General features: G+C 41.8%; 4 protein-coding genes across 5 annotated transcripts; 1 reads left to right on the top strand and 3 right to left on the bottom strand.

Moving 5' to 3' along the window:
- Nucleotides 1-264: 264 nt before the first annotated feature.
- Nucleotides 265-819, bottom strand: LOC115769791. The gene is made up of 2 exons (XM_030714758.1): nucleotides 755-819; nucleotides 265-702 (listed from the first exon to the last, which is right to left on the bottom strand). The coding sequence occupies exons 1-2, from the start codon at nucleotides 761-763 to the stop codon at nucleotides 391-393; spliced, it is 321 nt and encodes a 106-aa protein (XP_030570618.1). The 5' UTR covers nucleotides 764-819; the 3' UTR covers nucleotides 265-390.
- Nucleotides 820-1138: 319 nt separating this feature from the next.
- On the bottom strand, nucleotides 1139-2176 carry LOC115769644 (peptidoglycan-recognition protein SB1). Its single transcript, XM_030714554.1, has 2 exons — nucleotides 2119-2176; nucleotides 1139-2053 (listed from the first exon to the last, which is right to left on the bottom strand). The coding sequence occupies exons 1-2, from the start codon at nucleotides 2168-2170 to the stop codon at nucleotides 1530-1532; spliced, it is 576 nt and encodes a 191-aa protein (XP_030570414.1). The 5' UTR covers nucleotides 2171-2176; the 3' UTR covers nucleotides 1139-1529.
- Nucleotides 2177-2594: 418 nt separating this feature from the next.
- LOC115769846 (probable ATP-dependent RNA helicase Dbp73D) lies at nucleotides 2595-6435 on the bottom strand. Of its 2 annotated transcripts, XM_030714822.1 has the most exons (4): nucleotides 6420-6435; nucleotides 5873-6022; nucleotides 3905-4743; nucleotides 2595-3847 (listed from the first exon to the last, which is right to left on the bottom strand). In XM_030714822.1, the coding sequence occupies exons 2-4, from the start codon at nucleotides 5947-5949 to the stop codon at nucleotides 2670-2672; spliced, it is 2094 nt and encodes a 697-aa protein (XP_030570682.1). In that variant the 5' UTR covers nucleotides 5950-6022; nucleotides 6420-6435; the 3' UTR covers nucleotides 2595-2669. The 2 variants fall into 2 exon arrangements, with proteins under 2 accessions (XP_030570682.1, XP_030570683.1); XM_030714823.1 differs by lacking the exons at nucleotides 5873-6022; nucleotides 6420-6435 and adding an exon at nucleotides 4804-4900.
- Nucleotides 6436-6590: 155 nt separating this feature from the next.
- Nucleotides 6591-11096, top strand: LOC115769643 (myrosinase 1). Its single transcript, XM_030714553.1, has 4 exons — nucleotides 6591-6880; nucleotides 7507-7708; nucleotides 9171-10064; nucleotides 10432-11096. Exons 1-4 carry the CDS (start codon nucleotides 6807-6809, stop codon nucleotides 10927-10929), a joined length of 1668 nt encoding a protein of 555 aa, XP_030570413.1. The 5' UTR covers nucleotides 6591-6806; the 3' UTR covers nucleotides 10930-11096.
- The last annotated feature ends 11738 nt before the right edge of the window (nucleotides 11097-22834 follow it).

Genomic DNA, 22834 nt, shown 5'->3' with positions numbered 1-22834 from the left:
TTGGTCAACAAATTTTTTTGCCCTTTGATTTTTAATTTGTTTGAATGCTAACTGTTAGTTGGGATCAAATTCACTGAAAATTAAGATAAGAATGCCTTTCGTTAGTTCATATCCTCACGAGTCCAAAATGGTATATAATTAAAAAATCTGATATTATTTGGAAGAAATATTCCAAAAAATAATAAATATGTTGACTTTAACAGAAATAACCTAAATATTAGAAAGTTTTCAGAAATCTAAATATTTAGTGTTTTATTAAAATATCTGTATATTTTGTTCAGCAAATAATGCTTTATGAGCTTGATTTGGTTGTGATTTGGTAAAGTTGTCAATTATCACATAAAAATAATTGCATGATCAAATATGTTTGTACCTTCCCATAATTATGGCTTACCAGACACTCTTATAGCCATAGCCATAGTTATAGCTGGGATAGTAGCCATAAGGATAGCTGAAGCTAGGATAGCTGTAGGTGGGATAACCTCCACTGTATTTGTAGTAGGTGTTGGGATAAGGCGTCCAAGCTGGCCAAGCTGCAGCCGTCGTCGGCACATAGAAGCCATTGTAGTTGCGGGCCACAAACTGATGGCTCCCAGCCACAGGTATCAGGGCGGGCCCTTGAATGGCGGCTACTCCCGTGCTGGCAGGTATAACGCTGGCCCGGCTCAGTCCGCAGGCCAGCAGCAGGCAACTGATGATGAGCTGCAAACGAGTTAGTTAGTTACACTAAATGAACATTTTTTGTAACGCTTACCAGCTTCATGTTGGTTGTGTCTGAGAGAGAATGCGAATGTGCCGCTGGCTAGCTGGTCACTGTTCAATTTTGTCGCCTGCCCAGCTAGTTATATACACTGTCAATCGCCTGTTTCGCTGCATTTGATTTTCAAATGCAGCTGCCCGTTTTGGAGGGTTTGCCTTTTATGAAGCGTGCCCATTTGAGCGCTGGAACCGAGTGTGCAGCTCAAGGGCAGCTGATTTGCATTGCTTGAGCTTGGCTCGTTGACGCAAGACGCTTCTTCTGGGGTCGCTGTATATACAAATTATTTTGTCACACTATCTCATCAAATATAAACAATTTCAGGTCAATAGGTGCAAGAAATTCAAAAGAAACATAATTGAATTATATATTTTTCCTAAAACTGACAAAAATCGGAATATTTGCAAATAAAGTCGGTTCGAATAGTTTGTTATCTCTCGACTTAAAAAAGTTCCATTTTGTTATAATATATCACTTAAGACTTTTACTGATCGATTTGGTATACAACCTATGCAAAACTCAAGAGGTAAGATCAGAGTTTTTGTCTAGTATAATTTGATTTGGAATAATATTGTTACTTTTTTTAATACCGATCGATAGTCTTGATTTGTATAGGTATTAAAAGTCAGCATTTATTTTTAAGCCAAGAAATATGGTTTTCAAAGCGTAAATTTCACTTTTGTTTCGTTGAAAATTCCGCAGAATATGTATATATATATGCCTAGTTATATATATATATACATATATATTCTATCGAAATTCACATAAAGTTTTAAATCTGTTTCCAGTGCGGCCAGGTCTTGATCTCGTTGTAGAGCGCCGTGCCGGGGCAGGCGGTTGCCTTGGTCTGTCGATGGCCCAGCAGAGTGTAGTCGTTCTTTAGGTGGCCACCCTGTTTGGCCAGTTCAATCAAATCCTTGGCGTTCTGCAGCATCTGTGCCGAGGGCGCGCTGCTCTCAAAGTTGCCCAGAAATACGATGCCAATGCTCTTGCGATTGTAGCCGGGCGCATGGGAGCCCTGCAGTCCAAAGCCGCGACCCTCGTACACCTTGCCATCGCCAGCTACAATGAAATTGTAGCCAATGTCGCTGAAACTCCGTCTGCCCTTGTGATCCGACTGTATGTTCTTAATCAGGCGCTGGCACTGCTGCGACGTGGTGCACCCATTGGGATTATCCGAGTGGTGGATGATCACATATTCCACAGCGCCGTTCACACGTGAGGGAGACCGGGCACTCGCAGCACCCCAACTGCTGCGGGGTTCAATGGTCAAAGCTTGCGTCGTTGCGGGCAGCGCTGTGTTAAAGATTGGGATGATTATTGCCAGGTTCTATAAGTTGTCTGTTTAGTTGATTAATTACCAAAGGCGCAAAGCGCTGCAATCGCCAGAAACCTGAATGCTGCTGTGTTCATCGCTTGCCGTTTTACTTTTGAGATTTACTCAGCCAAACGAGCTGTTTAAATAGCCCGATAAGGCGGGGCAGTTGCCACTAGATGGTTGGGGTATGCTCATTTGTTTAATCGGTTTCGTAACAATTATTATAAGCCTTAAGATTTTATCAGAAGGGATATAATAAATATCTTATCTATTAAGTCTTGCGCTGAATAAAAGGAGTTTCTGCTTCTCAATACTCGATACAGTGCAATTTTAAGCACTTATTAAAATGATTCTGCATTGAGCACAGTTTGAACATCGAAGGGAAATCTAAGCCTCGCTTTAAAAAGAGTATACAAAATTCAACAATGCTGGGACATATTTCTTTTATGCTCTCGGTGATGTACCCGTGGGGGAATCACTTGGCCTTGCTAGTGATAAGACAAAAAACAATTACGCGCATACATAATATATTTCTATATATTTTTACTTTTAGCTACATATATTGAACATTGTCAGTATTTACCCAAGTCCCGTTTACTGTTTGATAGGTTCGCGTTTATGCTTGGCGCGCTTTTCGGGCTTTGGCTTGGCTTCTTTATGCTCCCTTTGAGGCTTCGCGTCGGGCAGAGCTTGGGCGCCCGCCTTGAGTTGCAGCTTCTCCATGAGCGTCAACGGTTTATCAGAATTCTTGTGCACCATCGATTTGCGTGTCAGGCGCAGCTTCTGCAGCTTTTTCTCGGACTTCTGATTCTCTTGACGCAGGCGCAGCTTATCCAGAGCACTCTTATAAATGTTCGCATGCTCCGCTTCAATGTCCGGCGAGACGGTTATCTCCTCGCCCATCGATTTGCCCACCTCGTAGAGCATTTTTTTGAATTGCGCCTGATCCTTGTCCGTGAGCAGAGTTATGGCTGTGCCTTTGTGGCCAGCGCGCGCCGTACGGCCCACGCGATGTATGTATGTTTTGATGTGGCGTGGCGCCTCGTAGGACACCACAATATCCACATTTGGCACATCAATGCCGCGCGCCAGCGCATCAGAGCAGATCAGGCCATGAATGCTGCCACGCGCGAATTCTGTAAGACGTTGGGCGCGCATTGCCGCTGACATTTTCGCGGAGAGCTCTTCCACCCTGGTGGGCGACCCCCCGAATAATTGCTGCAGCACAAAGGCCAGACGGTTGGCTGTGTCGGCGCTGTTGGTAAAGCACAGGAACCGCTTCCAGCCATTTAGTAGCACCATGGCGTACAATGTGAGCGGCTTTAGGCGCATTTCCGTCAGGCAGTACTGCTCCGTCAATTCCGCCGGCGTGGTGTACTTTCCAATAAATTGACTGCTCTGCTCTACGTCCTGTTCGGGCAACTCGGCGTTGCCTGGGCCTGGCTGTAGAACTGGCATTGTCAGCACTGTGGTAAACAGTTTGGGCTGAAACAGACGCAAATTCTGCAGCTTTTCGGGATCTTGCGAGAGTGTGGCCGAGAAGAGCAGCTTGTGCGGCTGCTTGCCATAGCTGTTGAGCAGCTCCTGATAGCAGAGTGGCGCCTGCACGCCCGTCAGCAGCTGATCCGTTGTCGTACGCACATGCGTGTCCAAGTGATAGAGCCAGTTCTGGAAGACAGCGTCCATTATGCGATCCGCCTCGTCGATGACCAGAAACTGCAGCGACTTCAGGCAGAAGCCTTTGGTGGCATGCAAATGATCCACTAGACGACCTGAAGGTATCAAATAAGCATTAGGGAGACAATCATTTGGCAAAGATAAATGCTTACCTGGCGTAGTCACTACAATGTCCACCTTAGAGTAGTAGACACCTTTATATTGCTCCAGCAGCTTCTCCTGCTCATCCTCTAGGCGATGCTGCTTGGAGAGCAGGCACACCTCCAGCTCTGTCTTGCTGCACAGTGCGTTAAACACCTTATACACCTGTAGCGCCAACTCAGCAACTGGGAGCACCACCAAAGCGCGCACTTTGCACTGTACGCGCTTGGCCAACAGCTGAACAATGGGTATGGCAAAGGCCAATGTCTTGCCGCTGCCCGTGGGTGCCGATACGCAGATATCCCGCGGCCGAAATGGCTCCGGCTTGGCCTCCGCCTCCAGTATCCAGGGTATAACGGCGGTTTGGACAGGAAACAGTCGCTTGATCTTCATTTGCTTGAGCACACTGCATGTTTGCTTATCCAGGTAGGGCAGCTGTTTGATGGATGCCACGTCCGTCTCGGCAGTGGGACTGTCTGGGTCCAGGCTACCTCCTTCGATGATCGTTGGATGCGCCAGCCAAGCAGGCAAAACCATTTCCACTTTTTGTCGCTTGGCCGCCGACGCATCTGCGCCAAGCACTTGGAAATCATTGGAAACCTCAGTTTCTGTGGGTTCAGCTGGTTGATCTGCCTTTGGCTCTGCTTCAGCATCTGGTTTCTTAGGTGCTGCTTCATCTTTTGCTGGCTGCTCAGCAGCAGGCACTGTCTCTGGTTTTGTTATTGTTGAATCGCTGCTTTTGTGTTTCCTTTTGCGTTTTTCTGCTTTCTGCAGCAGCTTCTGTAAAATTGCATCCTCGCTTGTGGCTTCGCCAGTGTCTTTTGTGCCTTTACTTTGATCCTCGGTATAGCTTTGGGCACCGAAAATATATATTAATCAATGCATACAATAAATTGTGTGTTCCAATTACCGATTTACTGTAAATAATTCCATTTTTAAAACACAAAAATTTGTAAAAGCCGCGCACGTGTTGCCAGTTGTTTACGTTTTTGCAATGCAAAGCATCGATGCCTTTGTCGATATATTAAAGAACAGCACTGTCATCGATATTTTGATTGGCATATCGATATATTGTACATGGTAAGCGATTGTAGCGCGCAAATTCGAATAAGAAACAGAACAAAGGGAAAGGCACACCTTACTTGCGGTTTAGTAGAAGAAATGTTTACAAATTTTATTTATAGAGTAACATCTACCTTAATTAACCAATTTATTAACGGAAATACATTCGAAATGAGTCCATATGCAAAACTGCAGGGGATTTTTATTTCCCTTTGCCACAGTTGACGTCTTAACCGCGTTGATGCGTGTACATAACTAACTGCCTCAAGTTCTACGCTCTGTGGATTTTTTACCAATCGTGACTCATTTAAGTCAGCGTCCACTCTGATTCGCCTTCACGTGCTTAAAAAAGACAAACGTCTGTCGCCAATTAAGCAAATGGTTATTCGCATAACGAAACCGGTTAGATGCGTTTGATAGTATCACTGAAGACTTGGCTAGGCTAAATTATCATTAATCATTACAACAGATTTAAAATGAATATTCAAATTCTATGCAAATCGGAGAAATTTTAAATTATTCACATGCTTAAACATACGTTTTGCCACCAAGAGGAAGATTTTGAATTGAAATCAATTTTCGGCTTGAAATATGATTGCACTTTTTGTCGGGCAACTGGATAAAGTGGGTAAAAGCGACCACAATAAAAAGCCAAGCTTAACATATTAAATACTTTAACAAATTGCGAACATAAAAACGCCACAAAATGCGTTATTTTTAGTAACAGCAAAAACAAAAGAAATATAGTTGCGAATGAACATTCGCTTCGACTTGAGCTAATTTGGGGTAAGCCCAGCTGGACGGGTTCTTTGTTTTGGCAGTGTTTTGCAGCTTCAGGACGGATGATTAATAGGCAGTTTACTTTTATTGAATGGTTCGGTTTGTTTTGTTCTTTTAAACGAGATAAGAATACTCACGAATACTCCGCTATCTCGGACTGAAGGAAATATGTTGATTGAATTGTTTTCCAGCATGTTTTCTCGCTCACACGCATGCTCCATATCTTTGTTATCACGCCAACTTGTAGGTGTCTGCACTTGTTTAAACAGAAATCTGTTTTCGTATGCCTTGAATGAGATAAAAAATAAAAATATTATTTCAACTTAAAATTAAGAACACGTGAAAACTTGTGCAACGTTTGTTAGAATAGCATTAGGTTCGCTTTGGCTATTCCATATTCAAATCGGGTTTGAAAATCTAGCACTCTATCTAAATTAATAATGCATTAAATATAAACTAATTTATTATTATATTTATATATAATTCCCTTTAAGCGACGGCATGCGAAAATCATGAAAAAACCAGATGATGACAAATTTAAATAATTCCTATGGAAACGTAACGCCCGTTGCGTGGAGCGTCATAACGGGGATTTCTCGCTCATCCCAAGGCGCCGTACTACGACCGGCAAAATTAAACTCGACTAAAAACAATAACAATAACACTAGCAACAACAACACACACCTATACACACAGCAGCCAGCACACCTGTCGCCGCTGAGCACAACCCGTTCGGAGGTGAGTTTTGACGCTCGGCGTTTTTTTTATCTGTGGGGTTCTCATTGAGCGATCGCAACGCTTTAAAATGCTAGGATATAAAAGCAGCCGCAGTCATTTGTAAGCGTTTCGCGTTCGAGCTCAAGACACTCGCGAACAGACGTACAAAAATCGCACACAAAACGCGCGAAAACTGCCAACTAAAAAGAAGTCAACGATTCAAATCGCTGAAGTTGCCGAAGTTGTGCAAAGTGTCGCCGCAGGATTAAGTGTCGAGAGTGCAAGGACTTAAAGTGACAAAAATAGTGACAATATTTAGAAAAATATCTTATATAAATATATACATCAATTACCATGTGGCAAATGCTTTTGAAGATCGCGCTTCTCTCCCTGGCGCTGGAGCAGAGCAGTCGTTTTGCAGCCGCCGCGTAAGTTTATTAACTGGACCACACCAGTTGTCCACACTTGTTGGGATTATGTCCAAGTGCGCCTTGATCTTGGGGATTTGCACTGAGATCTTAGCCTCAAGCTTACGTGCTAAAATATGCTGTTATCCACAACATCTCTCAAATCATAATTGCATTTAAATTATATAAATTTCAAAAATGAAAACTTGTCCACACATTAATTATTATACTCTGTTCACAAAGCTGAGAGAGTATATTGGTGGCTAGGGACTTAAAAGTTGGTATATAAACTATTGTCTAACCTTGGGTACGATAAGGTTTGGCAAGTCGGGTAATCTATAGTAATTAAGTTCTTTTAGGAATCGAATGTATATATATTTCTCTTAAAATTGTTCTCAAAATGTACACGAATGCGTAATGTGTAGTCGGTTAGGCGCGACTGTAAGATTTCGACTTGTTTTGAATTGTAAGCAACAAATTTGGAATGACAATGCGCATGGCTGGTTTCTGATATGAACAATTAGCACCAAATGCCAGTTTAACATTTAACAGCTCATTGCCAAAGATCGCCCCATCTTGAACCTCACATTAAATACTAAATTTTATATTTATGTAAATTTTTCCTTGATCTTGTTTTAATTCAACAGCACCCTTGGCAGTCCAACGAGCAATGCGCGTCATTTTCCGAATGATTTTCTGTGGGGCGTCGGCTCGTCCTCTTATCAAATTGAGGGCGGCTGGAATGCGGACGACAAGGGCGAGTCCATTTGGGATTATATGACACACAAGAGTCCCGAGAAGATAGTCGATCAATCCAACGGCGATATCACAGCGGATAGCTATCATCAGGTAAGGCAACAGTTCCGTGGAACATAAAACTGAATTGTATAACCGGGCAAATCGCATCACGGGTCAAGGGTTACACTACTCCAGCACACGTTGAGGTAATCGAACTGGAATTATTTAGATGGAATGCGAGTTTCCTTGCGGCCCTCGGCCGACACTTAACTTTCCTCGGCCGCAAGCCCAGCCATTAATTAAACGCATACACTCAATTAATCAGAGCTGAAAATAAAACCCTGTTCGACAATTTAGTCATTGTCAGCACAGCAGCAGCACAGGTGTCTGTTCAGGTGGGTCACCGATTCAGATTTATGTGCAATATATACTACAGAGAGAACTATGCAAATTTTGTAAACGTCTCGCTTGGTGGCCTGCACTTGAATTAACTTTGTCAGCTGCGCGTTTGAGCCCAGTCGAATCATATTTAAAAACTCTGACTAATGGCCACTAATTGTCATGCTTCCATTGATAAGTTCACGCTAATTGCCTGTATCATTGCGCTGTCTTGAAGATTAAACACTTCAATTGGTTTATGAATTGGTTTCTAATGAACTATATAACTATTCAAGACATCTTAGCAAACAGTAACAGCAGTTTTCTGGTTCAAATCTCAGGCTTGTGTTTCAGAGAGTCGGAAATTGAAATTTAGTTTAAAAATTCCCAACTATGCCCTATACGAACAACATTGGTAATAAGCTACCTAAATAGTTCATGGAAACTGTCGTTCAAGAAGTTCGATAAGATACTAAAGATAAAAAAAAACATGTAAATTTCAAAGTTGAGTTGTTTCAAAACACATTTCCAAATCTTAAAAAGAACTTTTGAGCAGAGTTCTTCAAATTTGTTCTTGGAGTCTAACAAAGCTCGAAAGGAGCCTGGTCTTGAGATCATTTCATAAATGAGATGCGAAAAGCAACAATGCAAGCCCAATTAATTTCCATAGACAATGTCATCGACAGCATTATGGATCATATTTTAGCTCGACTAACTAATATTTAATTGTTGATAAATCGATTTAGCACAAGACATGATTGCGTGATATATGTTATGTTGGCGGAGCTCACAATGGCGTGGCACAATCTGTCAACTAATGCCAGTTTTAAAGCAGGTGTCTCGTTGCGTTTGGTGGTCATTGTCGGCTAACAAATGAATCCAAGCCCGGCCAGCTGAAAGGGGCGACGCCCCCATGTCGCTGCCAACGCAGTGTTGGAGCCCCAGGCCAACTTCTAGCGTGTCGAATTGTTGTCTCAATGCAAAGCACAAAATTAGCCATATAGAAAATAAATTAAAAGTATATAAAAATAAACAAACAAAACCCGTGACCATGTCGTGGTTTGCATGTGTCGCCAACTGGTTTTTCGGAAAATACCTGACATTCTTGGCCAGCTAAAGCCGACTGCGACTTGGTCGAATGCTTGTATTTGGAATTCTTATCTAGAATTGTTGCGTTTCTTCTGTTCCATTGCAGTGGCGACGCGACGTGGAGATGGTGCGCGAGCTGCATGTCACCACGTATCGATTCTCGCTGTCATGGCCCCGGATCATGCCCGGCGGCTACATGAACCATGTGAGCACCGCGGGCATCAAGTACTACAGCAATCTGATTGATGAACTGTTGAGATACAATATCACGCCCATGGTGACCATCTATCATTGGGAGCTGCCGCAGCGGCTGCAGGAGCTGGGCGGCTGGACCAATCCGGAGATAATACCGCTGTTCAAGGACTATGCGCGCCTGGTGCTCGAGATGTACGGCGATCGCGTCAAGTTGTGGACCACCATCAACGAGCCGTGGCATGTGTGCGAGCACGGCTATGGCGTCGACTACATGGCGCCCTCGTACAACTTCCCGGGCATACCCGCCTACCTGTGCGGCCACAATCTGCTCAAGGCCCATGCGGAAGTGGTGCACATGTATCGCGATCATTTCCAGCCGCGTCAGGCCGGTCGCATTGGCATTACGTTGGACACATCGTGGCCGGAGCCGAGGAATCCGGACTCTGCCGAGGATCGCGAGGCCTCGGAGCGGGCCATGCAGTTCTACGTGGGCTGGTTTGCACACCCGATCTTCTCCAAGCACGGCAACTATCCCAAGATCATGATCGAGCGCATTCGCAATCTCAGCAAGCAGCAGGGTTTCGGTGCCCGTTCCCGTCTGCCCGAATTCACCAACGAGGAGATCCACCGCATTCGCGGCACCTCCGATTTCTTCGGCATCAACTCGTACACCAGCAACCTGGTGACTCCGAACGGTCACAACAACACCGGCAAGTTTCCCGTACCGTCGTTCAATCACGACATGGGCGTCGTCGAGAGTCAAGCTGGCGTGGACTGGCCCGGTTCGGGATCTTTCTGGCTCAAGGTAAGTCACCTGCGCTTTCTATAAATAATACAAGCCGCAATTAAGTGGCCAGCAGATGGTTGTCCGGGGGCGGACTCGCTAATCAGCTGGGATGAGCTAATACTCGAATGGGCTGGACGCCATAATTGGGGGTGGGGCAAGCCACAAGATGCTTTCCACAATTTAATTTGTGCCGTGAATGAATGAATAATGACAAGGTGTTGCAGTCAGAGGGTGGCCATCAACTACTTAGCCAAGATTAAAATGGGGGTGACTCGAGCTCGAGCGTTTGGCTCGAGGGTTGCGCCCCTTTTGGGTTGAATGAACCCCAAACAGATTTCCCATGATGCTTAACTCACACACACACACATCTCCCCTCTGCTTGCAGGTCTATCCCAAGGGCATGTACAATCTGCTCATGTGGATACATCGCGAGTACAACGGACCCGAGATCATTGTCACGGAGAACGGGGTCAGCGATCGTGGCGGCTTGGAGGACTACGCCCGTGTCGACTACTACAATCTCTATTTGTCCGCCGTGCTGGATGCCATCGAGGATGGCGCCAATGTCAGCGGCTACATTGCCTGGAGCCTGATGGACAGCTACGAGTGGAAGGCGGGCTACACGGAAAAGTTCGGCCTCTATCATGTGGACTTCAGTGCGCCGAATCGCACACGCACGCCCAAGATTTCGGCGCGCGTCTTCGCCAACATCTGCAAGACGAACGCCATCGACTGGAGCTATCGACCAGCGCTGGACGAGCACCAGCTGGTGGTCGCCGCCCGTCTGCCCGCGCTGGAGACGGAGGCGGCAGCAAACACGGCGGCGACATTCAGCTGGAGTCTGGCACTCCTGCTGGGCGTCGTCCTTGCGTGGCACTCCTAGAGGATGCCGCTCCTTGCCATATGAAACGACTTAAGCGCTATTTTCACATATTGTTGCAAAGTATTTTTAGACATAGCATCTAGGTTTCCTCAGACGGAATGTATTGTATATTGTGTATATATATTTCTAAAAACTATTTAAGAAAACAACTCAAAATGAATAAACAATTGTTGTGATATTTGAAAATTAACTGCAACGCCTTTTAATGTTTTTAGCTGTTATTTGAAAGGTTTTACAGATTGAATCCAAATGGGAAAAACAGACCTAGGCGTACGCAGGAGCTACTCTGTCTGGTAAGCTAGAGAGAGAGAGAGAAAGAGAGAGAGAGAGAGAGAGAGAGATAGAGAGAGAAATATCTAAAAGATCCAAGAATTAAAGACAGAATCCCACCCATATACTGCCAGATATAATGAGATTCATGAGCTTATAAAAAGGTTTACATACATGAAATTACTTTACGACCGATCGTTCCTATGGCAGCTATATGATATAGATATAGTCCGATCCGGCAACAAAAGGACAGACTCTTAAAACTGAGTGATTAGATCGCATCGTAACAGACAGACGGACGGAAGGACAGCCATACATGGCTTTATCAAGTCAGCTGTTGATGCCGATCTAGACTATAGAGGATCTAGACTATATAGGATATACACTTTATGAAGTCGTCTCTTTGTAAGCGTTACACATTTCATGACAAAATTATAATACCCTCTACAAGATAATGGAAAAGATTTTTTGATGGGAAACAAAGAATTTAAATAGAAAAGAATAAAGATTTTGTTTTAGCTTACAAAGCAATTATTGAAATGAAGAAGCAAACGAAGACTGGGTTTTTACGTTAAGTGTATAAAAAGTAATAAAAAGGTAAACAAAAAAAAAAATAATAAAAGTCCAGACAAAAAAGCTACAAATGCTAGATGTTTGTTAAAATAATAGCGTCGAGCTCGTTCTATATAACTTTAGAATGGTTTAACTTATTTAAAAAGAGAGAAGCGTTTCGCTGTTTGAGTTAATTTGAAAGTGCCCAGAACACTGGCTGCTGGAATATTCAAGGACGGGCTGTTTGTTCTGTAGAATAATAATATAAAACACGTTCAGGTGCGTTTGTGTGGCTAATCGGTTGTTAACAAGTTAAGAGCTCGGCGCGAAGTCACGGCCACATCAAGATTATTTGCTGGGAGGGTTGTTCCAGTTGATCCGATTAACTTTTACATATCAAAAGTCAAAGACATTTTACACTGGCCCATTAAGCATAGAAACCAAATGTCTCGAACTGTTTCCGCAACAAATCAAAAATCAGCGTCACAAACAGAAACAGAAAATTGGCCAGCCTTTTGTCTGGGCGACTAACAAAAAGGCCACGTTTCGTTGAGCATTTTCTAATGGGCATTAGCTATTAGCTATTATCCACAGCACAATGCGCCCCGATGATAGCCGATCAGCAGATCAGTCCGTGTTTATGCAATGGCCCGGCTCCATAGATCAAAGCTGGGCACCAGCTGTTTCTGTCTGATTCTCAGGCATTTCAATAATTTAATTGTAGGGGTGGTTAGCTTCCAAGCATGAACCTGAATATACTTATAATAAAACACACATTTTAGCAAATGATTATATTAAAATCGCTGTGCTTATGCATATGAGGGCATATTGTCTAAACGTTCCCGGGCCCAAGTTCTCGGCCCCATTTCTGGGCTAGTTCCTCGTATCGTTTCATATGTCACATCCGCTTGTAGCAACAGTCAACAAATCAACAGATTTTGCTTTCAATATACGATTAAAGCATTATTTGCTTTTGTTCTTGTTGTTCTCGTTGTTGTTGTTGTTGTTGTTGTGTTTGTTCCTAGTTGACTTTCAAAGCATTTCAAGTGACCAGAAATAGAATCAAAGTTCGAGACGGAACCAGAACCAGTTGCCTTTCATTTGGGCAGCGTCTACAGCATTTTAACTTATTATACCCTCTCCACAATATTGAAAAGGGTATGTTAGTTCCGGCGGACAAAATGTAAAAGTTAGTTGGGCCACAAGTAGATAATTTTCAGAGTTAGGTTTACGAATGATAAAGAATAGTTGCCCCCCAATATAACAAAACATTTCAGGACCCAGCCTCGGGTTATAATATATGGCTTTTATCTAAGCATATTCGGTAAATGACAATATTAGGCAAAGACCCGCATCTTGTATATGAAAATATTCACGTCTTGCTATATTTTCGGCACTTGTGAATAACAAATTTAATATGATAAGCCCACATTGATACCGAACCTTGGGTTCACGGTATTCGAAAACTAGGTACACGAACCAAGCCTGGGAGCTGAAAAAACAACCGAAAATGTATTGAATTTTCAGCCTTGGCAATTGCACTGAAAAGAGAGTATTGTGCGGTCGGTAGCAGTCGACTACAACATTCCCAGTTGAATTTTATTAGCATTTACGTGGATTTATTGTTTTGGTGTTTAAGTCACACGAAAAGCTTGCCATAAATTATATATATGTATATATAAAAGACTGAAACTGAAAACTAGGAAAACCGCACAGCCACAGCCCCAGGGGGTGGAGTCAGGGAAAGGGGCTGGCAAAGGTCTCTCCAGTCTCGAGCTCAGCTGCACCTGTTGGCACGAGAGTCGCGAGCGTGAGGCGCCTGCCGGCAACAAATCTAAGTAGATTCAAGTATATATAAATGAGATACACGCTCGGAGTCTGGAGCATTGTTCGTCTGAAGTGTTTACAGGTGACGCCGGGCATGGGTGTTGTACAACGAGGGGGGGAGCTACTAATTAAGATAAATGATGCACAAGTGAGAGCCACGAGCAATAAGAATCGAGAATGATTGCAGCACGAGTCACAGAGCTAGAGCTAAAAGAGATAAACTCATCTCGCTTAAAGACATTTCTAGTCGAACAACTGGCGACATTAATGATAAGAATTATTGGACAAAGTCAGAGTATCTCATTTTCTTTATCTCTTATCAGCTGCCTAATAACAAGCTGCCTCAAAACTTGTTTTAATTAAATGCATTGTGCGCGAGCACAACCCCTGCTGGAGCTACGCCCCTGCTGCCTGCTCTTACGTCAGCTCTCAGCTACAATGGGGGGTTGCTGGCCCCTAGCTGAAGTGCAGCACTAAATATTATTAAAACAAATGCACAAGCCACAACACAAACAAAACAGGGAAAGCGCACGAACAAGATGAGACGAGTTGCAAGTTGCAAAGTTTTGCGGCTGATGAAATTTTACAAGTGCATTACATCAGCTTTCATGTCGAAAAAGATTTTGCAGCACGAACTTCTCGAGGGGAAACGAGGCACAGAATGCATAATTCTGATGCCCAACTGGCTGTTTATTCAGAGGGCATTACGCTATTTTATAAATTGATATAATTTGGCAACAGTTTAAGTCCTTAACATTACCCGGATGTTAATTTTTAACTTGCCTGTTAATGTACTATGTTGCTATGTTAAGCGTCTGTTAGCTAACATAACATTATCTATGCGCATAAAAGTATGCAGTAAAAATTTACATTAGAATTATTTTCAAAGCACGCTGTAAAAATATGCCGCACAAATATTTTAAACTAATTTGAAAAACTTAAAAACTTTTAAAAAACTTAATTTAAGAAAGTACTTAATTATGAGTTTCTTTAAATGGTCAGATATCTAATGCGAAAAGCTATCTCCCGTTTGCTTCGGAAATCCTTGAAAACCAACACTAAGCACGAGCCGATTGATCCTGCAGTTGGGGCTGTGTTAACTTATCAACCGGATCAGCAGCTGCTTTCCAGTCACGTGCTCAGCTTGTGGCTGATTCGCTGCTTGCTGAGCCATTTATCAAACATTTATAGACCTCATTGCACTTATTGAAAATTAATACGGATTAGGTGCCACAATAGTGCAAGAATCAGCACACATGCTGAATACAACCACCCGCTACGCCCTCGACAAGCCACATCAACAAGCATCAGACTAATCCTGCGAACAAGGCATTTGCGCACAAGTCCCACATCTGCCTGTTCCGAACGTGCTGAGAGCTGAAAAACTAATGGAACCAATAAACGAAAAGGATTAAATAACAGCCAAATGTTCAACTGCAACAAGGGAAAATGCTGTCAGATTCGTTAAATATAGAAAAATGGCTTTTCAATGCCAACAAATAGTAATAGAATAATAACAATGTGTACACTGATTGCGCCTGTGCCTAATTTGATTAACATTTACACCCAAAATGCAATCAGAGAGAAAGAGAGCTTCCATGTCGATGCGGGCGCATGTAAAAATCTATATATTATATGTTGCATTGATTAACCCTTTACCAATAGTCAATCAAACAGTTAATTGCGCAATTTTCCACACCCGAAATCTAATAAAGCACTTTCAGCTGTGAACACTTTGGCGCTGATTGAAATAGTATTCAAATCGCTTCGGAAGTGTTGCCCCCATATGACCGACAAAATTGTCGCGCTCTGCCATGCCTCCGACCAGCTTCCACCCTCCAGCCGCCCATCCATGTACGAGAAGATTACATTAAAACACTTACGTACCAGCACCCTCTGTGGATATAATTTTCGTCGATAAGCAGCCATAAAGTATCTTTGGGCTGTGCTTTTGTGGACTCGTTAAATGCTATCCATGTCAATGGAACTCTGAAGCTGTCCCCCCAGACAGTTAGTAATTGGCGTGGACAAGCAGCGCTTGGGCGCTTGCTATAGATTCATGTGAACATAAAAGATATCCATGAAAATACTCGGCATATAAATTGTTTTTGTCGTAAATCTGGCATTAAAATCTGAACACCGACTTTTTGGTCGAAATTCATGTCAAAATCTTACCCCAAGATTCGTCTCTAGACATGGTTCTAAACTTCTCAGTCCCTTAACTCGGCCAAATCTCATCCGATTTTTACGAGGTTGGGCTTTTTGTTCATGGTTTTCCTCCTAGATTAATCTGGCATTAAAATCTGAACACCGATTTTTTGGTCGAAATTCATGTCAAAATCTTACCCCAAGATTCGTCTCTAGACATGGTTCTAAACTTCTCAGTCCCATAACTCGGCCAAATCGTATCCGATTTTTACGAGGTTGGGCTTTTTGTTCATGGTTTTCCTTCTAGATTAATCTGGCATTAAAATCTGAACACCGATTTTTTGGTCGAAATTCATGTCAAAATCTTACCCCAAGATTCGTCTCTAGACATGGTTCTAAACTTCTCAGTCCCATAGCTCAGCCAAATCTTATCCGATTTTTACGAGGTTGGGCTTTTTGTTCATGGTTTTCCTTCTAGATTAATCTGGCATTAAAATCTGAACACCGATTTTTTGGTCGAAATTCATGTCAAAATCTTACCCCAAGATTCGTCTCTAGACATGGTTCTAAACTTCTCAGTCCCATAGCTCACCCAAATCTTATCCGATTTTTACGAGGTTGGGCTTTTTGTTCATGGTTTTCCTTCTAGATTAATCTGGCATTAAAATCTGAACACCGATTTTTTGGTCGAAATTCATGTCAAAATCTTACCCCAAGATTCGTCTCTAGACATGGTTCTAAACTTCTCAGTCCCATAACTCGGCCAAATCTTATCCGATTTTTACGAGGTTGGGCTTTTTGTTCATGGTTTTCCTTCTAGATTAATCTGGCATTAAAATCTGAACACCGATTTTTTGGTCGAAATTCATGTCAAAATCTTACCCCAAGATTCGTCTCTAGACATGGTTCTAAACTTCTCAGTCCCATAACTCGGCCAAATCTTATCCGATTTTTACGAGGTTGGGCTTTTTGTTCATGGTTTTCCTTCTAGATTAATCTGGCATTAAAATCTGAACACCGATTTTTTGGTCGAAATTCATGTCAAAATCTTACCCCAAGATTCGTCTCTAGACATGGTTTTAAACTTCTCAGTCCCATAACTCGGCCAAATCTCATCCGATTTTTACGAGGTTGGGCTTTTTGTTCATGGTTTTCCTTCTAGATTAATCTGGCATTAAAATCTGAACACCGATTTTTTGGTCGAAATTCATGTCAAAATCTTACCCCAAGATTCGTCTCTAGACATGGTTCTAAACTTCTCAGTCCCATAACTCGGCCAAATCTCATCCGATTTTTACGAGGTTGGGCTTTTTGTTCATGGTTTTCCTTCTAGATTAATCTGGCATTAAAATCTGAACACCGATTTTTTGGTCGAAATTCATGTCAAAATCTTACCCCAAGATTCGTCTCTAGACATGGTTCTAAACTTCTCAGTCCCATAACTCGGCCAAATCTCATCCGATTTTTACGAGGTTGGGCTTTTTGTTCATGGTTTTCCTTCTAGAATAATCTGGCATTAAAATCTGAACACCGATTTTTTGGTCGAAATTCATGTCAAAATCTTACCCCAAGATTCGTCTCTTAGACATGGTTCTAAACTTCTCAGCCCCATAACTCAGGCAAATCTTATCCGATTTTTACGAGGTTGGGCTTTTTGTTCATGGTTTTCCTTCTAGATTAATCTGGCATTAAAATCTGAACACCGATTTTTTGGTCGAAATTCATGTCAAAATCTTACCCCAAGATTCGTCTCTAGACATGGTTCTAAACTTCTCAGTCCCATAACTCGGCCAAATCTCATCCGATTTTTACGAGGTTGGGCTTTTTGTTCATGGTTTTCCTTCTAGATTAATCTGGCATTAAAATCTGAACACCGATTTTTTGGTCGAAATTCATGTCAAAATCTTACCCCAAGATTCGTCTCTAGACATGGTTCTAAACTTCTCAGTCCCATAACTCGGCCAAATCTCATCCGATTTTTACGAGGTTGGGCTTTTTGTTCATGGTTTTCCTTCTAGATTAATCTGGCATTAAAATCTGAACACCGATTTTTTTGTCGAAATTCATGTCAAACTCTTACCCCAAGATTCGTCTCTTAGACATGGTTCTAAACTTCTCAGCCCCATAACTCAGCCAAATCTCATCCGATTTTTACGAGGTTGGGCTTTTTGTTCATGGTTTTCCTTCTAGATTAATCTGGCATTAAAATCTGAACACCGATTTTTTGGTCGAAATTCATGTCAAAATCTTACCCCAAGATTCGTCTCTAGACATGGTTCTAAACTTCTCAGTCCCATAACTCGGCCAAATCTCATCCGATTTTTACGAGGTTGGGCTTTTTGTTCATGGTTTTCCTTCTAGAATAATCTGGCATTAAAATCGGAACACCGATTTTTTGGTCGAAATTCATGTCAAAATCTTACCCCAAGATTCGTCTCTAGACATGGTTCTAAACTTCTCAGTCCCATAACTCGGCCAAATCTCATCCGATTTTTACGAGGTTGGGCTTTTTGTTCATGGTTTTCCTTCTAGATTAATCTGGCATTAAAATCTGAACACCGATTTTTTGGTCGAAATTCATGTCAAAATCTTACCCCAAGATTCGTCTCTTAGACATGGTTCTAAACTTCTCAGCCCCATAACTCAGCCAAATCTTATCCGATTTTTACGAGGTTGGGCTTTTTGTTCATGGTTTTCCTTCTAGATTAATCTGGCATTAAAATCTGAATACCGATTTTTTGGTCGAAATTCATGTCAAAACCTTACCCCAAGATTCGTCTCTAGACATGGTTCTAAACTTCTCAGTCCCATAACTCGGCCAAATCTCATCCGATTTTTACGAGGTTGGGCTTTTTGTTCATGGTTTTCCTTCTAGATTAATCTGGCATTAAAATCTGAACACCGATTTTTTTGTCGAAATTCATGTCAAACTCTTACCCCAAGATTCGTCTCTTAGACATGGTTCTAAACTTCTCAGCCCCATAACTCAGCCAAATCTCATCCGATTTTTACGAGGTTGGGCTTTTTGTTCATGGTTTTCCTTCTAGATTAATCTGGCATTAAAATCTGAACACCGATTTTTTGGTCGAAATTCATGTCAAAATCTTACCCCAAGATTCGTCTCTAGACATGGTTCTAAACTTCTCAGTCCCATAACTCGGCCAAATCTCATCCGATTTTTACGAGGTTGGGCTTTTTGTTCATGGTTTTCCTTCTAGAATAATCTGGCATTAAAATCGGAACACCGATTTTTTGGTCGAAATTCATGTCAAAATCTTACCCCAAGATTCGTCTCTAGACATGGTTCTAAACTTCTCAGTCCCATAACTCGGCCAAATCTCATCCGATTTTTACGAGGTTGGGCTTTTTGTTCATGGTTTTCCTTCTAGATTAATCTGGCATTAAAATCTGAACACCGATTTTTTGGTCGAAATTCATGTCAAAATCTTACCCCAAGATTCGTCTCTTAGACATGGTTCTAAACTTCTCAGCCCCATAACTCAGCCAAATCTTATCCGATTTTTACGAGGTTGGGCTTTTTGTTCATGGTTTTCCTTCTAGATTAATCTGGCATTAAAATCTGAATACCGATTTTTTGGTCGAAATTCATGTCAAAACCTTACCCCAAGATTCGTCTCTAGACATGGTTCTAAACTTCTCAGTCCCATAACTCGGCCAAATCTCATCCGATTTTTACGAGGTTGGGCTTTTTGTTCATGGTTTTCCTTCTAGAATAATCTGGCATTAAAATCTGAACACCGATTTTTTGGTCGAAATTCATGTCAAAATCTTACCCCAAGATTCGTCTCTAGACATGGTTCTAAACTTCTCAGTCCCATAACTCGGCCAAATCTCATCCGATTTTTACGAGGTTGGGCTTTTTGTTCATGGTTTTCCTTCTAGAATAATCTGGCATTAAAATCTGAACACCGATTTTTTGGTCGAAATTCATGTCAAACTCTTACCCCAAGATTCGTCTCTTAGACATGGTTCTAAACTTCTCAGCCCCATAACTCAGCCAAATCTCATCCGATTTTTACGAGGTTGGGCTTTTTGTTCATGGTTTTCCTTCTAGATTAATCTGGCATTAAAATCTGAACACCGATTTTTTGGTCGAAATTCATGTCAAAATCTTACCCCAAGATTCGTCTCTAGACATGGTTCTAAACTTCTCAGTCCCATAACTCGGCCAAATCTCATCCGATTTTTACGAGGTTGGGCTTTTTGTTCATGGTTTTCCTTCTAGAATAATCTGGCATTAAAATCGGAACACCGATTTTTTGGTCGAAATTCATGTCAAAATCTTACCCCAAGATTCGTCTCTAGACATGGTTCTAAACTTCTCAGTCCCATAACTCGGCCAAATCTCATCCGATTTTTACGAGGTTGGGCTTTTTGTTCATGGTTTTCCTTCTAGATTAATCTGGCATTAAAATCTGAACACCGATTTTTTGGTCGAAATTCATGTCAAAATCTTACCCCAAGATTCGTCTCTTAGACATGGTTCTAAACTTCTCAGCCCCATAACTCAGCCAAATCTTATCCGATTTTTACGAGGTTGGGCTTTTTGTTCATGGTTTTCCTTCTAGATTAATCTGGCATTAAAATCTGAATACCGATTTTTTGGTCGAAATTCATGTCAAAACCTTACCCCAAGATTCGTCTCTAGACATGGTTCTAAACTTCTCAGTCCCATAACTCGGCCAAATCTCATCCGATTTTTACGAGGTTGGGCTTTTTGTTCATGGTTTTCCTTCTAGATTAATCTGGCATTAAAATCTGAACACCGATTTTTTTGTCGAAATTCATGTCAAACTCTTACCCCAAGATTCGTCTCTTAGACATGGTTCTAAACTTCTCAGCCCCATAACTCAGCCAAATCTCATCCGATTTTTACGAGGTTGGGCTTTTTGTTCATGGTTTTCCTTCTAGATTAATCTGGCATTAAAATCTGAACACCGATTTTTTGGTCGAAATTCATGTCAAAATCTTACCCCAAGATTCGTCTCTAGACATGGTTCTAAACTTCTCAGTCCCATAACTCGGCCAAATCTCATCCGATTTTTACGAGGTTGGGCTTTTTGTTCATGGTTTTCCTTCTAGAATAATCTGGCATTAAAATCGGAACACCGATTTTTTGGTCGAAATTCATGTCAAAATCTTACCCCAAGATTCGTCTCTAGACATGGTTCTAAACTTCTCAGTCCCATAACTCGGCCAAATCTCATCCGATTTTTACGAGGTTGGGCTTTTTGTTCATGGTTTTCCTTCTAGATTAATCTGGCATTAAAATCTGAACACCGATTTTTTGGTCGAAATTCATGTCAAAATCTTACCCCAAGATTCGTCTCTTAGACATGGTTCTAAACTTCTCAGCCCCATAACTCAGCCAAATCTTATCCGATTTTTACGAGGTTGGGCTTTTTGTTCATGGTTTTCCTTCTAGATTAATCTGGCATTAAAATCTGAATACCGATTTTTTGGTCGAAATTCATGTCAAAACCTTACCCCAAGATTCGTCTCTAGACATGGTTCTAAACTTCTCAGTCCCATAACTCGGCCAAATCTCATCCGATTTTTACGAGGTTGGGCTTTTTGTTCATGGTTTTCCTTCTAGAATAATCTGGCATTAAAATCTGAACACCGATTTTTTGGTCGAAATTCATGTCAAAATCTTACCCCAAGATTCGTCTCTAGACATGGTTCTAAACTTCTCAGTCCCATAACTCGGCCAAATCTCATCCGATTTTTACGAGGTTGGGCTTTTTGTTCATGGTTTTCCTTCTAGAATAATCTGGCATTAAAATCTGAACACCGATTTTTTGGTCGAAATTCATGTCAAAATCTTACCCCAAGATTCGTCTCTAGACATGGTTCTAAACTTCTCAGTCCCATAACTCGGCCAAATCTCATCCGATTTTTACGAGGTTGGGCTTTTTGTTCATGGTTTTCCTTCTAGAATAATCTGGCATTAAAATCGGAACACCGATTTTTTGGTCGAAATTCATGTCAAAATCTTACCCCAAGATTCGTCTCTAGACATGGTTCTAAACTTCTCAGTCCCATAACTCGGCCAAATCTCATCCGATTTTTACGAGGTTGGGCTTTTTGTTCATGGTTTTCCTTCTAGATTAATCTGGCATTAAAATCTGAACACCGATTTTTTGGTCGAAATTCATGTCAAAATCTTACCCCAAGATTCGTCTCTAGACATGGTTCTAAACTTCTCAGTCCCATAACTCGGCCAAATCTCATCCGATTTTTACGAGGTTGGGCTTTTTGTTCATGGTTTTCCTTCTAGATTAATCTGGCATTAAAATCTGAACACCGATTTTTTGGTCGAAATTCATGTCAAAATCTTACCCCAAGATTCGTCTCTTAGACATGGTTCTAAACTTCTCAGCCCCATAACTCAGCCAAATCTTATCCGATTTTTACGAGGTTGGGCTTTTTGTTCATGGTTTTCCTTCTAGATTAATCTGGCATTAAAATCTGAATACCGATTTTTTGGTCGAAATTCATGTCAAAACCTTACCCCAAGATTCGTCTCTAGACATGGTTCTAAACTTCTCAGTCCCATAACTCGGCCAAATCTCATCCGATTTTTACGAGGTTGGGCTTTTTGTTCATGGTTTTCCTTCTAGAATAATCTGGCATTAAAATCTGAACACCGATTTTTTGGTCGAAATTCATGTCAAAATCTTACCCCAAGATTCGTCTCTAGACATGGTTCTAAACTTCTCAGTCCCATAACTCGGCCAAATCTCATCCGATTTTTACGAGGTTGGGCTTTTTGTTCATGGTTTTCCTTCTAGAATAATCTGGCATTAAAATCGGAACACCGATTTTTTGGTCGAAATTCATGTCAAAATCTTACCCCAAGATTCGTCTCTAGACATGGTTCTAAACTTCTCAGTCCCATAACTCGGCCAAATCTCATCCGATTTTTACGAGGTTGGGCTTTTTGTTCATGGTTTTCCTTCTAGATTAATCTGGCATTAAAATCTGAACACCGATTTTTTGGTCGAAATTCATGTCAAAATCTTACCCCAAGATTCGTCTCTTAGACATGGTTCTAAACTTCTCAGCCCCATAACTCAGCCAAATC

The sequence above is a fragment of the Drosophila novamexicana genome, unplaced genomic scaffold (assembly GCF_003285875.2).
Source record: "Drosophila novamexicana strain 15010-1031.04,08,12 unplaced genomic scaffold, DnovRS2.1 tig00004554-arrow-pilon, whole genome shotgun sequence".
Lineage (NCBI taxonomy): Eukaryota > Metazoa > Arthropoda > Insecta > Diptera > Drosophilidae > Drosophila > Drosophila novamexicana.
The sequence above is the reverse complement of the archived record's forward strand: the minus strand, read 5'-3'. Positions and strand labels throughout refer to the sequence as shown.

Bases quoted from the DNA above. Each gene is read 5' to 3' on its own strand.
- LOC115769643 (XM_030714553.1), top strand. From the start codon at position 6,807: ATGTGGCAAATGCTTTTGAAGATCGCGCTTCTCTCCCTGGCGCTGGAG. The intron at 6,881-7,506 runs GTAAGTTTATTA...TTAATTCAACAG, and splicing joins AGTCGTTTTGCAGCCGCCGC to CACCCTTGGCAGTCCAACGA. The intron at 10,065-10,431 runs GTAAGTCACCTG...CTCTGCTTGCAG, and splicing joins CGGGATCTTTCTGGCTCAAG to GTCTATCCCAAGGGCATGTA.
- LOC115769644 (XM_030714554.1), bottom strand. From the start codon at position 2,170: ATGAACACAGCAGCATTCAGGTTTCTGGCGATTGCAGCGCTTTGCGCC. The intron at 2,054-2,118 runs GTAATTAATCAA...TCTTTAACACAG, and splicing joins TGCAGCGCTTTGCGCCTTTG to CGCTGCCCGCAACGACGCAA.
- LOC115769846 (XM_030714822.1), bottom strand. From the start codon at position 5,949: ATGCGTGTGAGCGAGAAAACATGCTGGAAAACAATTCAATCAACATAT. The intron at 4,744-5,872 runs GTGAGTATTCTT...CGGTGCCCAAAG, and splicing joins TCCGAGATAGCGGAGTATTC to CTATACCGAGGATCAAAGTA. The intron at 3,848-3,904 runs GTAAGCATTTAT...TGATACCTTCAG, and splicing joins CATTGTAGTGACTACGCCAG to GTCGTCTAGTGGATCATTTG.